The 16,011-nt window shown below is 41.8% G+C and overlaps 1 protein-coding gene across 1 annotated transcript in view; it reads left to right on the forward strand.

Annotated features, from left to right (window-relative positions):
* The window catches only part of DIAPH3 (diaphanous related formin 3), a 747,362-nt gene that overhangs the window by 94,047 nt on the left and 637,304 nt on the right, over positions 1 to 16,011 (forward strand). The window contains exon 3 of the mRNA XM_063425945.1: positions 5,683 to 5,856. Coding sequence (XP_063282015.1) covers positions 5,683 to 5,856 — 174 coding nt within the window. The remainder of the gene's footprint in view (positions 1 to 5,682; positions 5,857 to 16,011) is intronic.

Genomic DNA, 16,011 nt, shown 5'->3' on the forward strand with positions numbered 1-16,011 from the left:
ATGAAATGCAACCTTATTAAAGGTAGTCTATATTTTTTTGCCAAATGTGTTTTTTTTTTTTTTTTATGGATCTGGAAACTTTTCTGCACGTTTTGAGTTTGTTCCATGGAACAATGACTTGGATTAAGCGATGATGGATGCTTTCTTACAGTCTACCTAAAGATCTACTAATCATATACACTGATAAATCTGAAAGTAGTTTTTCTGCTGTGGTCTTCCCTTTTAGATCCTACAAGTGTTGGCTTGTCCACAGGGGCACTTAAATGGTTATAACAACCAACATGACCACTTCTGTTTTAGAATTTTTGCTTGAGATCTACTGAGATATTTGCACTTGTGTGCTGGGGCTAGTTACACCCCCAGCACATGTGAATTTGATGCATGCTTTTTTAACTTTGATGTGTGATGCAATTATCTGCATACGAAGTCATGTTTGTCCCTCTCAGTGCTTAGGGATGTGCTTATCAATTTCATTGGTTCGTAGCTCTGGCAGGCAGAGGGTTAAATCATTGAAACAAAATTAAAATAAATATGATAAACTTTGACATCTGTTTTTATAATTTTGTACAAATCCAACAGATTAGGGGGTGGGGTTTCCCGAGAGAGGGGATAGTGCCAAATTCCTTGGGTGGAGCCTGGCACGCTAACATCTTAAAATGTCACGAGCTGCCACTGGATCCATATATGCAAATATTTTGAAATTCTTTCATGCTGGTCAAGAAAATGGTTGAACTGCTTCAACTCTGCAACACCAAATTCTGACCAAGCGTTTCTGTAAGACTTTATTTTGTCTGCATCTTGTAAGATTGTGCATCCCTGGGATCTCCCAACACACCTCTTAGCTTCCCTTATTGCACAGTATGTTTAATTCAGAATTATTTATCTCCAGCTGTCTGTCTGAGCTTGCAGTAGCCTATTCTGTGTAATTAAAATTAAATTAACGGAGCAGTAGATAAGAATTCTAAAATAAACACACTGTGGTAAAAAAATAAATAAACCCTTTCTTTCATGGAGGCTGTGTGAGTCACAGCTAGGAAAGTGTTGCCCGTGCTGCATAAACAGTGTTTTAACTTATAAATGGCAGAGAATTGAGTAGTGAAACTGCAGGGACATGATGTACACCCCAAAACTGCTTCATGGAGCCAACATTTTGGTGCTTAGGGTATCCCTTTAATTGGCAGCTTGGGGAAAGTTATTGTATACACACTTTGGATGTTGGATGTAGTCTTTAAAAATTATAAAGATGTGCCTGTCCAGTTCTATGGAGAAGGGGATAATGCTCTTATGTAAGTACTGCTTCACAAAAAGCAAAAATGTATAGTACGTTGGATTTCAAAAAAATAAATAATAATTTACTCCTGTTTAAAAGCCTATCCCATTTATGGTTTAGTAGTAGAAAAGCAATCAACTTACTGTTGTTAGTGACTTTATTTAGCAGTTTATATTAAAATAGCCACATGCAACTGAAGACCTCCAAAATATGGATGATCAACTTTTTTGCTTCCCAGTGCCTCGTTGCAGTTTCACTGCTCAATTCTCTGCCATTTATAAGCTAAAACACTGTTTATGCAGCCCTGGCAACACTTTCCTAGCTGTGACTCACACATCCTCCATGAAAGAAAGGGTTTAATTTTTTTTCTTGGGCCATACATTAAATATATAATTTAGTTAATGTAAATAACTAATACAATTTTAAAAGCAGATTTCTTAATTTTGATATTTCAGTTGTTTAGTTGTTAACTTCCTTATTTCTTATATTTGTGAGGTTGCCACATTTAACCCCTTAAAAACCAAACTTCTGTAATAAAAGGGAATCATGACATGTCACACATGTCATGTCCTTAAGGGGTTAAGGATTCCAAATTAGGGAGCTATCTACTAAATATACACATGTTTATACATATACACATAAACCACAGATATATACACACATAAACACACACGCAAGCACAGACCCACATACACGCTCACTGCGGGGCGCATTACTAGAGGTTCCGAGCCGTGGGTTTGAGACGCCTGCTCTAAAACAATTGTGTTAGTACGTGTGACAAAGTCCCCTTTTTCTGTGAGTTTGCCACAAGTTTTTGGAGTGACCTATTTGCCAGCCTCCTACCCTAGGACTATGGCCCCTGTGTCAAATCCTGGTTAGAACCACTGTGTGGGGCCAAACTTCGATCTTTCGAAGTGGCTCTTAGAACTCCCGAATTTCCGAAGGCATCCAAAGTGCCATTTGAACACATGGCGGCGGCCATCTTGTTTAGTCGAACGCATCCAGCGGTGTTTGGTTATCGAGTGCATGGAACTCAGATTGGACACTCTACGGCACGAACAAGGCAAAACTTTTACCTTCCATGGAGGTTCGGCTATTTGAACGGGAGTCAAACAGCGTTCAGTAAAAATAAACCGTTGTTGTTTACCCAGATCAGGGCTATCAGGGGATGTGGTTTTTCTGCCTGGAGATAATTGAGTTACATACTGTACGGTTATCTCCCATGCATAGGGGAGGGATTGTGTGCTGTGTGTGGGAGTGTTGTACATTTAATTACTGTTCTGATTGGTTTGTAAGCTTTGTGTCCCTGTCCCTCACAAAGTCCATGTGGGCGTATACCTTGCTTGGGGACTTGCATAAAAGACCAGCTGTGGCTTCCATTAAACACACTTGTTTTACCCTGCATGAAGTCTAGGCTCATGTTTTGGAGGATTGGAGAACTACATTCACTCTGGGGATTGCTATAATCCCTATACTCCCCAGAGTATAATCACTAAGCTCTTGTAAGAGCTGTTCCTGCAACGCTCTCTGAACTAGGAGAGGTCTACCTACTGGAAGCTGGATCCTGGTCTTGGTTCCAGGGTGGGTGGAGGACGGCGAAACCCCAACCAAGCTGCGGGGGTTCGTTGGGTTTACTGTGGGTATGGTGTTCCAGTGCAGTGTTTGTGGTATTCGCAAGTACTAGGAAGCAGCGATTGACAGAGGTAACCGGTTGGGGTGCCAGGCGGTCCGTCACAGTACGCTATATGTGTTGTTATGATGCCAAGTGTGTTGTTTTAGTTGATTCTATAGTTGGAAGGTTATTAGCGTTGGCTCATCTAAATCACATTTTTTCATCTGAAGTATTTCTTTGCCATTTTATGAAGCGAATTCAAGAATTAAATGGAGTCCAAGAGCCATGGATTCTAAAAATACTACTGCTGACATATTTGTGAATATTTTGTCTAGTGTTCTGTGTCTAACCTTATTCCTAAGAATATGTGGTTGGTCTTTTAATATGTTTCTTGTTCCTAAATTCCACAATTGTTAGCTGTAGAGTTTATCTAATAATTGAATAATATTATGTGTTAATTGGCACATAACAGATCAAATTTCTTTATTTTTTTCAAGAAAAAATGAAATCCCCCGTGATGTTTGGTTCCTTTTTTTGACCTTTCTCTGGTTTTCTATTAACACAGCACAGAATTGTTTGCACTGTGAAATGGCCATGTTTGTTCCCTTTTCAGGAATATAATTGGCTTTCATTTAGTTTGTTTCCTTTTGTTGGGTGCAAGCAATTAGTCGTCTTTTTTGGCTTCACAAGGAACTGTTCTCAAAAAGCTGCTTGAAATATCTTGCTAGCAGAAACAAACACAATCTAATCAAGGATAGCTGATTTGAAAAGTCGTCATAGTTGAAAGATCATTACAAACATGTAAGCTACAGGAATCTCCGCAAGTTTATGTTGACTGCGTTCAAGCAGAAGTGGATAGAAGAGTTTATACGTTTGTAACTCCAGCTATTTCAAGTAAACAAATTACTGTCTTCCTTGAAGAGTGCTTCAGTATCTGAAGAGTTGTCACATCCAGGATTTTCTCAGATAGTAAAAGGTTGGAGTGGGAGAACACTTAATTGAAGGCAATTCCATTCCAAGATAGTCTGGCATTACAATTTAGGACTCTTAATAGACTATGTTCAAAATTTTATGTGATTTACTATAGATTCTGTCCTTTCTCATTGCACTTATAGCAATAGATCCACCTCTATTTAGTGTTATCTTCGGTCACATTACATACATATATCTCAATGGTGCCACTTTGATTGGTAATATCCTGACCGTATGCTCTTAAAGGGTCTTGTTTGCCCACCGACCCTGTGTAGGTGCTAATAAGTAGAGTTAATGGTGTTTACAGAATGTGCCAGTCAGTAATACTGCTGTTAAACTGTCCGCTAACATAATCCGAGTTATGTTATTTCTAGTTGCGTTGATTTGTGTTTTATCAAAAGCATGGATGTGGTTGTTTTTGTTTTTTTATAATTTCTATATCCAAGGGAGTAAAGTGGTAGCCCAAATTACTTGTCTGTCATGACAATCTACTTGTCCTGACGCATGCAATTATTTTCGATTAAGGTACCTCCCTATAGCTCTGGACTTTATTTACTAAAAACAATTTTTTGTGAAATCAATTCAAAGGGAAAAAATAATCTCAAGATCGTGTCTCTCTCTCTTTCTTGATAGAGATATCTATATCTTTTGCTTCAGTTCTTACTCACTAAAACTCCTAGTCTAGTGAATAACTGTGTGTAATGGTGTGCTCCAGCTGTGTGTGTGTGTGCATGCTTGCAGACTGTGTGTGTAAGTGGTGTGCTCCAGCTGCCTATGTTTCCTGCATGTGTGTAATGTCAGTGTTAGGTTTGCTGACTGTGTGTGCTGTGTTTTGTTTCCCCTCCTTCATAGCTTTCTATGCAGACCTCAGTAATCGGTCCCCCAAGGTCTCTGCATTTAAGGGAGTCAAAATGCATGGTGACAATAAGGGCTGCTACTCTCTGGCTCACTAGAGAGAGCTAGGCCACAATGGAGTGATTACTGTGGTCTGCCCGAGATGAGGGCCCCTGTCCTCCCCAGGGTCAGCCCTGCCACTTTCCTGTGACAGGGCTTAATCCCCCAAAAATCTGCATGCCCACCGCCCAGAACAGCATGTCCAAGATGTTTGAAAATAGAAATTCCCCATCCCTGAAACCTATTATCAGGGTTGTTGTGTGTACGCATGCTGAATTATCAATCTGTTGGAATGGTGGTGAGTTAAAGGATCACTATAGAACCCTTAGGTCCCCCCACCCTCAGGCCCCCCCTCCCTTGGCGCTGAAGGGGTTAAAACCCCTTCAGTTACTTACATTAACCTAGCGCCGGTCTCCCTTGACACTGGTGACCTCTCCTCCCACTCCGACGTCGGCTCCTGAGTGGAGTGGAATGCGCATGCACGGCAAGAGCCGGCTGTGCATTCAAACAGTCCATAGGAAAGCATTTCTATGGATTCCTATAGACGTTCTGCACGCTGAATGCAATTTTTGCATCCAGCTTCGCAGGAGTGCCTTTAGCGGCTGTCAGGAAGACAGCCACTAGAGGCTGGATTAACCCTGCTATGTTTACATCTGAAGGGTTAAAACCTGGGGGACCTGGCACCCAGACCACTTCATTAAGCTGAAGTGGTCTGGGTGATTATAGTGTCCCTTTAAGGAAAACAGGGCATGCAAAAATTGCCTGATATCATGATTTGACAGTTTTGATAGTTATAGCACATACATACTCTACCTGTTCATTTTTCATTCTATGGTGCTTCTTGTAATAAGTGAGATGTTTATCTCTACTCAGATGTAAAAAAATCCAAAGATCTAACAATAAAAAATAACTTCAAGTCTTTCTTTATTTGCAGTTGGATAGATTTTCCAGCATCCGGATACCTGGAAGCAAAAAGGAAAGACCACATCTGAATTACATGAAGTCTTCCAGCACTTGCAGTGAATGGGCTGCTTCATCAGAAGGTGACGAATTTCCTCAAAAACAGTTGTCTGATAAGGATGTTCTGTCTCTATTTGAGAAGATGATGGTGAGTGAATTATGAAACATGCTGGCTACCAGAATACAATTTGTATGATTTTTAGTTAGTATCTTTAAGAAAAGCAATCCAAGTAACTAGGCCCTCCAGCTATGTGACTGACGCTTAAGCAAGCAAACTGTACAAGTAATTGCTTCTATGCAGTAACCTTTCCGTTCACCTGCAGTATTTTATGTGTTCTTTTTTCCAAATGCCTACTAACTTAGGTAGCTGATTTCAGCAAGCAATTTTATAGACATAACTTTATATACTGTAGTTGTATTCATGTGCTCTTAAAACCTGTGTAAAAAATATTGGAAAGAAAACTTTTGAGATTGCATTGGCTAATGCCTCCTTTTTTAACAGTCCATAGATATTTGTACCTCTTTTATTGCTTTATATATATAAAAAACATCTCCAAGTTTATTTCGTAATGTTAAATTGCAAATTTCGAAGTTTTAAATAATTTTATTTGTTTAAATTAAAAAATCGTTGGTCCCTTTTGAATGAGTATGCTTAACTAGCAGAATTAATATCTTGCAGATATTGAGTCCAGATGCAATTCATTGTGTAAATCTTCTATCCCATGGGAAAGCTATTTGCAGTTCTGCAATCTTGAAACAGAATTTAAAGGGACACTATAATCACCAAAAAAACTGTAGCTTAATGAAGCAGTTTTGGTGTATTGAACATGCCCCTGCAGCCTCACTGCTCAATCCTCTGCCGTTTAGGAGTTCACTTTGTTTATGAACCCTAGTCACACCTCCCTGCATGTGACTTGTACAGCCTTCCTAAACACTTCCTGTAAAGAGTCATCTAAAGTTTTTCCTTTATTGTTCTGTTAAATTTAGATTTTCTTATCCCCCCTGCTTTGCTAATAGCTTGCTAGACTGTGCAAGAGCCTCCTGTATGTGAGTAACGTTCAATTTACAGGGCAAGAGATAAAATTGTTTAAGGTAAATTATAGGGATCGACCGATTATCGGTTTTACCGATATTATCGGCAGATATTCGGTATTTTCGGCAATATCGTTATCGGCCAATATAGATAACGATATTGCCGATCATATATACCAGGACCGCCGGGCCCATTACAAGCCCGGCGTTCCTGGAGGAGGGGAGGGGAGGGGCGGCAGCAAGCGGTTACTTACTTCCCAGCAGCTCCTCCAGCTTCCTGTGTAAATCTTGCGAGTCCCGCGGCTGTCAGAGGGTTGCCACGGGTTACTATGGCAACGCTCCGCACGGCACGCAGTCCGCGAGATTTACACAGCTGGGATGGTAACAGCTTGCTGCGGGCCCCCCCACTGCTCAGTACATGCCACTGGACCACCAGAAAATGCCATAGACTCCTCCCTGGCCAGGTAATAGGTAGGGAGGGGGGGGGGGACAAAAAATTAAAATAAAACATATAAATATTAAAAATAAAACCTATAAATATAAAAAATATTGGCCAATACCCACACTGAAAATATACAACTTACATGAAATGCTGTCTACTTCTTAGGTAAAATGTTACAAGAGGAAGCTGTTTTGCTTTGTTCCAGTGTGCCTGATCCTCAATGAATTGTTTGGTGTGCACTACAAAGCTTTACAATATATATTATCCATTTGTGTGCCAGACATGTTCATTGCAAAGAGGTAATGACAGTGACAACAAACATTATAGAGATGATGAGGTGTTCTGGTTGTTAATTTAATTCAATGCATTTCTATATCACAACACTTGAACTGCAGGCACTCCTGCCTTTTACAATGGGACCAATTCACTAAACTGTGGACAGGTTGACTAGACAGCTGACTTTAATCAAGAACAACAAAGCTGGAAAAAAAAATGTTGAGAAGAAAAAAATCATACAATGCACACACTGCATTATATACACACACTCTGCATTATATACACACTCTGCATTATATACACACTCTGCATTATATACACACTCTGCATTATATACACACACTCTGCATTATATACACACACTCTGCATTATATACACACACTCTGCATTATATACACACACTCTGCATTATATACACACACTCTGCATTATATACACACACTCTGCATTATATACACACACTCTGCATTATATACACACACTCTGCATTATATACACACACTCTGCATTATATACACACACTCTGCATTATATACACACACTCTGCATTATATACACACACTCTGCATTATATACACACACTCTGCATTATATACACACACTCTGCATTATATACACACACTCTGCATTATATACACACACACTGCATTATATACACACACACTGCATTATATACACACACACTGCATTATATACACACACTCTGCATTATATACACACACTCTGCATTATATACACACACACTGCATTATATACACACACTCTGCATTATATACACACACTCTGCATTATATACACACACTCTGCATTATATACACACACTGCATTATATACACACACTGCATTATATACACACACTGCATTATATACACACACTGCATTATATACACACACTGCATTATATACACACACTGCATTATATACACACACTCTGCATTATATACACACACTCTGCATTATATACACACACTCTGCATTATATACACACACTCTGCATTATATACACACACTCTGCATTATATACACACACTCTGCATTATATACACACACACTACATTTTATACACACACTACACACTCTGCATTATATACACACATTACACACTCTTCATTATTTACACACTCTGCATTATATACACACTACATTATATACAAACACACTGCATTCACTATACACACACTACACACACTGCATTTACTATACACACACTACACAGACACACACTTTGCATTCATTATATACACACTATACACACTCACTGCATTAACTATACACACTGCATCCACTACATGTGCCATGTATATTTTGTGCATTTACCTTTTAGAAATAGTTTATTTTCAAAATGGTAAATGTACACAATATCGGCAAATTATCGCCTACCTCCTTCCGGTTTGAGCGCTGAAGCGAACGGACGCCGTCAAAGAGAGCTCCGAGCTTAACACGGAGAAAAGTCTGAACCAACTCCCCCCTCTGCACCCTAACAAGCAAGCAAGCACCCCAAGACATCATGGGGCGAAAGGGTAAGAAATTGATGCCACACAAGCCCACCCCGGGACTTACAATAGGGGAGATGTGGAGGCAAGCACATGGAGCCACAGAATCCAACATGGCGGCTCTGCATGGCGGGTGCTCGGATTTCTCCGAGGACATGTCCGAGGAAGAGGGATACTCACAACCCCTGCAACCACCGCAGAAGGCAAAAAGAAGCGGCATGGAAGCAAGCGGAGAGCCGGTCACAACAGCGGTCCTAAAAGCATTATTAGCGGACCTGAAACGCAGCATCCATGACGATGTCACAGCGCTCCACGCCGATCTGCAAACCCTGACAGGACGCATCTCACAACTCGAGGGCTCTGCACAAGCCCAGGCCCAGAGTATTACTACTCTACAACACACTGTACAAGCCCTGCAACAGCAGACTCAGCACTACGAGCACCGCCTCGCGGTACTCGAGGACGCCAAGCGAGCCTCGAACATAAAGATCAGGGGAGTACGAGAGGACGTCCTGGAGGCTGAACTGCCTAAACTCATGGAGCGCCTGATACCAGCCGTGCTCCCACAAAGACAGACCACAAAGATCGCTCCAACGAAGGTCTTTAGAGTCCCAAAGCCAAAAAGTGCTCCAGCTGCGGCCTCGAGAGATGTCATTCTGACCCTCCGCAACAACGGAGAGAAAGTGGCACTGCCATCTTCCCTCAGGGGCAAAACCCCCTTTCGCTTCGAAAATATGGACCTTTCATTTTACACGGACCTGTCCGCTGGCACCCTAGCCTGGCGCAGGTCGCTCAGACCAGTCACCTCGATGCTCCGGACCCAAGGGATCGACTACCGCTGGCGGTCCTCTAGGGCACTGACAGTCCAAAGAGGATCCAACATGCTTACCATTCGGGACATCCGGGACGCAACGGCATTCCTGACGGACCTGGGCCTACCTCCGGACTCGCTACCCCAAGCGGTAATAACCACCGACGACAACGGCTCCCCAAGCCGCACCCATATCTGGGACCCAAACCGGATCACCCCATTCACCCCCCAGCACTCTACGCCAGATGCGTATGCAACAATCACGACCTAAAGCCAGAGACACCCCACCCAATGGAGTCTTGGACCCACTGTTTGTCCCTGGAAAGGACACGATACACAATGCCATAACACCATGGACACCAGAAACCCAAGGACTCGGACCACAGGTACCTAACGCTATGAAAAAGCACCCGAACCCGGGTGACATGACGCCTTTACCCCATGGAGAATACGTGGACAGGCCCATGCAGAAACTCTGGTGACTTCTAGGCACCTACCACAACACTCTTACTTTTAATTTTACTCCTAATCTTTTATATTTAATTTTTGACTTTTCTGGTTCTTGCCCTGACACCCATCAGCTGGGAATGGCCTGTGCGCGGGCCTCTTTCGCTACTGTCGGCACCGAAAAAAACGGTCCTTGAACTTCACATGTCCTAAACGAGCCATTGACTCTATGTACCTCTATATGTCGGCTTATCTTGTGTGCCCTTGCCTACCCCTAGTCACCACAAGTGCGGCTATTATAATTCACACCCGTTGATACTGAGGCCCCGGTCGACACTATGCATGTCTATGGTTGCAAGCTTGTTCACTCACTGTCAGGAGGGCCCTAGCTCCAGATTAGAGCACTGGCTCACTGACCGGAGCGGCCAGAGAGACTACTAGGTAGCACATACCATTACGCGAAGGGGTTAAGTTTTTGTATTTTTTGTATTATTGTATTTTCGTTTATGGTTAAACTTTACGCTGACCTTATCTTTTGCATGACCTACAACGGGACAATGACTCTTTGTATCAACTTATGTCTGCTAAAAGTACATGCCCATGTATGCCCCTATTCACCACCAGTGTAGCTCTTGTAATATACACTAGTCTATATTTACGCCTAGGTCAATCGTATACAGATCCACAGTTTCTAGCACACTCACTTACTATATTGTCAACCTAACTTCAGACTAGAGCCTTAGCACACCGACAGGCGCGGCCTTAGAGGCTGCTATGTAGTACACACTATCACCTGAGGGGTATGTTTTATTGCTTGATCATTTTCATGTATTTTCGTTTGTTTCCACTTTTCAATGTATGCCTATAGCCTACATGTTCGACTTAAAGATGACACAAACACACGCCACACCACTGGCGGCAACGTCCACTCAACCAACAGCCCACTGACGATAAGGTGACGACCCAACACGTAGGCGCAGCTGACCTTAACTGAGCATGTTCCTAACTGAACACCCACAGCTTACCTACCAGACGCGACAACCTGGCCAACAATGGCGATAGGCGTAATGGTACCCGGCAGCGACCACCTGGCGACGTTATGTATCGCCTTTTACATTACAGTTCGCCTACAGCAGGTACCCATTCTTTTCTTACCACACGGGAGAAGCGGGACAAGGACAAACAGGTTCATACCACCCAAGCTTTTCGCCAGTAACTGCTCACCTACACAAGCGTTCATCCCACGCTGACACCAGTGTACATCCTACCCTAAACACACGTTACCAATCATAGACGGACACGACCCATACACTGTTATCCTTTGAAGTACATAACCTGTGCAGAGTTCCTCGCAAGCATGTTTATTATTATAAAAATTTGTGCACTACTGACCTATGCCATATGTTGTCTAAATCTTGAATTGCTAGTATCTGATGTTGTGGCACTGTTGAAGCATATGTACCCTAAATGCACAACAAAAATAAAGAATTAAAAAAAAAAAAAAAAATTATCGCCTACCGGCCTGAAAGTTCACAGATTATCGGTATCCACTCTAAAAAAATCAATATCGGTCGATCCCTAGTAAATTACATCTGATTGAAAGTGAAACCAGTTTTTCTTTTTTCATGCAGGCTATTTCAATCAGAGCCAGGGGAGGTGTGGCAAGGGCTGCATAAACAGAAACAAAGTGATTTAACTCCTAAATGGAAGTGAATTGAGCAGTAAAACCTGAGAGGCATGATCTATGCACTAAAATTGCTTCATTAAGCTAAAGTTGTTTAGGGAACTATAGTGTTCCTTTAAGTGCCCTGCTAGTTCTGGCTCTATTATGGATTAATGGTATAGTTTTCAAACCTAAAGCTGTTTATGATTCTATGTACACTAGGTGGAATACAGGAATCTAATACAAAAATTGTTCAAATTTAACGAGCAGTAGTGATTTACTAATGTCATTAAATATGAAGTCAACTGCCATTTCTGCCATTTAGAACAATGAAAATATTGAACTCAGAGAGTAAAGTAGGACATGCTATAGAAATGCGCAACAAAACCTGGTTGGTTATGTTTACTTGTGATTACTGTATAAGAGTAACATATGAAGTATGACTATAAAATAAACCAGTTATGACATCAGTAGGCAATTTATCAGAACAACATTTTGTTATTTTTAATTTTTTTTAAAGTTTAGAATTAGTGTTAATGCATGACCTTCCCAGACCGACACCTAAGGATGGATGCAATTGTCCAACTTCTGAACCAAAACAAATGCTCAAGTAGACCATGCCTGCCACTTCCTTGAGCTCAGGGGAGATAACAGAAGCACGGGGTTCTTTAAAGGACCACTATAGTGGCAGGAAAACAAACTCGTTTTCCTGGCACTATAGTGTTCATAGGTCACCCCAACCTCAAAGCGCCCCTCCCGCCGGGCTCAAGAGGGGTTACTGGGTTAAACACTGACCTTTCTCCAGCGCTGGGCTCCCTCTGTGCTAGGGAACTCTCCTCCCTCTTCCGAAGTCATCCGCCAAACGCGCATCTGAAACTGCTATGTTTACAGCTGCAGAGTTAACCTTAGATGGACCTGGCACCCAGACCACTTCATTGAGCTGAAGTGGTCTGGGTGCCTATAGTGGTCCTTTAACAATAAAAAAAAAGAAATCAGCAGTTTTATAAAGTGCCTTTTGAATGGGATAGTCTTCAAAAATCCAGCATTTCAGTGAGCTAAAGTGCTTTTTGGGTACGGAGTGGTCCTTTTTTTAGGACAGCGTACAGCTCATCTATCAGTCAGGGCTACAAAGTATGACTCCAGCTAACATAGGGACCATATATATATTGCTACCTAGGTGAGCAGGGTTTAATCTTGCCCACACCAAAACAAGTCTGTCCTAATGGAGCTTAAGCCAACTCTTTGGAGGATGGCATGGAAAGTCCTAACATTGTTATGGGGTTCAGTATGACTCTAATGTTTTTTTGTTTTTTTTACATTTATTTTTTGAATGGGAAATTGTGTTTTAATATGTGAAGTGAATGCAAAATAATTTTTATCATATTCTCATGATTTAGTCTGTAATGATACAATTTGTTCATTTTAACAGCTGGAAACAGTCAGCTAGCCAAAATCTAATATCTCTTAACATAATTTGAAAGTAAGGTAATGAAAATTAATTGGGTTATGTGAGAACTTGACAATTTCTCCCTATAAAATGATTATGCCAGCTTTAGTGCCACTTACTAAATACAAGACAGAGGAAAAACGTTTAACTTATGCATCAAAGATGATATAAAATATATTTATAATTATGACGACCAACAGGATCCCACAGTTTATACATCTCATAAAAAATTATATATAAGGAAACACAAACAAACTATATCCACATTCATACTTTTTTTTCATAGAAACTCCTTATTTTTTCTTAAGATATATTTACTCCCTCCTCATGTCATGGTGGAGTAGATTAATCTAGATTAATTAACAAATTTTACTATTTACTGACGTAAAGTCATCATTTTATTAACGACCCGGAGGCTCCTATCATGCTGCACTCTTTCTTTATTTTCCTCAGCAGCAAAGAAAAACTTAAACAATGAAATGAACACGAGAAACAGTCAGTAACATGTATCTTCCATGGCAACAGCCAATCAGGTTCCACTCTCTAGCAAAATGGGCGGTATTCCCTGAACTATTTCCTCTTTCTAGCGATCCCGAACTTGTACCGCCAACTAGCAGAAAAAGGAATTCCAATAAAGGAACCAATGCCATCAGCTGTAAGATAGAGTAGAATATGGTAATATCCAAATTTAAAACTGGATTTATGCATAAATAACACAGTATACACCCTGTTCCAAATTATTATGCAAATTATATTTTTCTCATTTATCTAAATAATTGATGTAAATAACAATCAGCATAACTCTCATGTTCTCAACTATTAAGAGTACAATTCAAATTTTATTGAACAAACCTCCTAATGATAACAGTATTTATTTTTTTAAACATAAACTTACAATGCACTGTTTCATATTATTACGCACAGCTAGTTTCAAAACACTTTATAGGTTGTAAAGAACTGAAAATTGTCATTTGTTGTGTTTGCAGCATATTTACTGAAATCAAAAGCTATTCCAATCAAACTTATAACAACATTTTAACTTTTTAAACATTTTAACAGGTCACGTTACATTTTAACATAGGACCCCTTATTTGATAGCAGCTTCACAAGTCTTGCATCCATTGAACTTGTGAGTTTTTGGACAGTTTCTGCTTGAATATGTTTGCAAGATGTCAGAATAGCCTCCCAGAGCTGCTGTTTTGATGTAAACTGCTACCCTCCCTTATAGATCTTTTGCTTGAGGATGCTCCAAAGGTTCTCAATAGGATTGAGGTCAGGGGAGGATGGAGTTCACACCATGACTTTCTCTCCTTTTATCCCCATAGCAGCCATTGATGCAGAGGTATTCCGAATAGAAGGTTTATGCACACTCTGGAGGACTCTACACGTTGATGTATGTGGGCTCCAGAGGCACCAGCTGCTTCAAATATCTGTTTGCTGCTATGTAATGGTATTTTAGCAGCTGCTCTCTTGATCCGATGCATGGATCTGGCAGAAATCTTCCTCAATGTGCTCGTCTGTGCTCTGAATCAGCCACAAATCTCTTAATAGTGAGAAGTTTTCGTGAAATATATAATGTGTTCATACCTCGTTGATAAAATCATGACTTTACGTCATGTAAATAGTAAAAACTGGTAATTTTATTAAGACACGGAGGCTCCTATTATGCTGGTTTAAAGGGACAGTATAGTCACCTGAACAGCCTCAGCTTAATGAGGTTGTTCAGGTGAGAACTATAGCTCCCTGCAGCCTTTCTCATGTAAACACTTTATTTTCAAAGCTTGGGACACCTCCAGTTGCAGTCACTCAGACTGCCCCCAGAGGGACTTCCGAGGTGATTAAAGCATAAAACGCCTCAATCCACTCAGATCTGCTGTCAGCAGAGCTCAGGGCAGCTCTGGCAGCACTGTGCACGAGCATCCTGTCAGCGTAGGAGTGGCTTGAGCGGACAAGATGAAAACCGGAGACCGAGGAGGAGGGGAGGATTCAAACTGTAAGTAATCTTATTTAGTGAGTGTGGGTGGGTGACTTAGTGTGGATATGGGTGATGGGGGTGGATACGGGTGACGGGGGTGGATATGGGTGGATACGGGTGACGGGGGTGGATATGGGTGGATACGGGTGACGGGGGTGGATATGGGTGGATACGGGTGACGGGGGTGGATATGGGTGGATACGGATGACGGGGGTGGATATGGGTGGATACGGATGACGGGGGTGGATATGGGTGGATACGGGTGACTGGGTGGATATGGGTGGATACGAATGACGGGGGTGGATATGGGTGGATACGGATGACGGGGGTGGATATGGGTGGATACGGATGACGGGGGTGGATATGGGTGGATACGGATGACGGGGGTGGATATGGGTGGATACGGATGACGGGGGTGGATATGGGTGGATACGGATGACGGGGGTGGATATGGGTGGATACGGATGACGGGGGTGGATATGGGTGGATACGGATGACGGGGGTGGATATGGGTGGATACGGATGACGGGGGTGGATATGGGTGGATACGGATGACGGGGGTGGATATGGGTGGATACGGATGACGGGGGTGGATATGGGTGGATACGGATGACGGGGGTGGATATGGGTGGATACGGATGACGGGGGTGGATATGGGTGGATACGGATGACGGGGGTGGATATGGGTGGATACGGATGACGGGGGTGGATATGGG

The sequence above is a fragment of the Pelobates fuscus genome, chromosome 1, assembly GCF_036172605.1.
Source record: "Pelobates fuscus isolate aPelFus1 chromosome 1, aPelFus1.pri, whole genome shotgun sequence".
Taxonomy (NCBI): domain Eukaryota; kingdom Metazoa; phylum Chordata; class Amphibia; order Anura; family Pelobatidae; genus Pelobates; species Pelobates fuscus.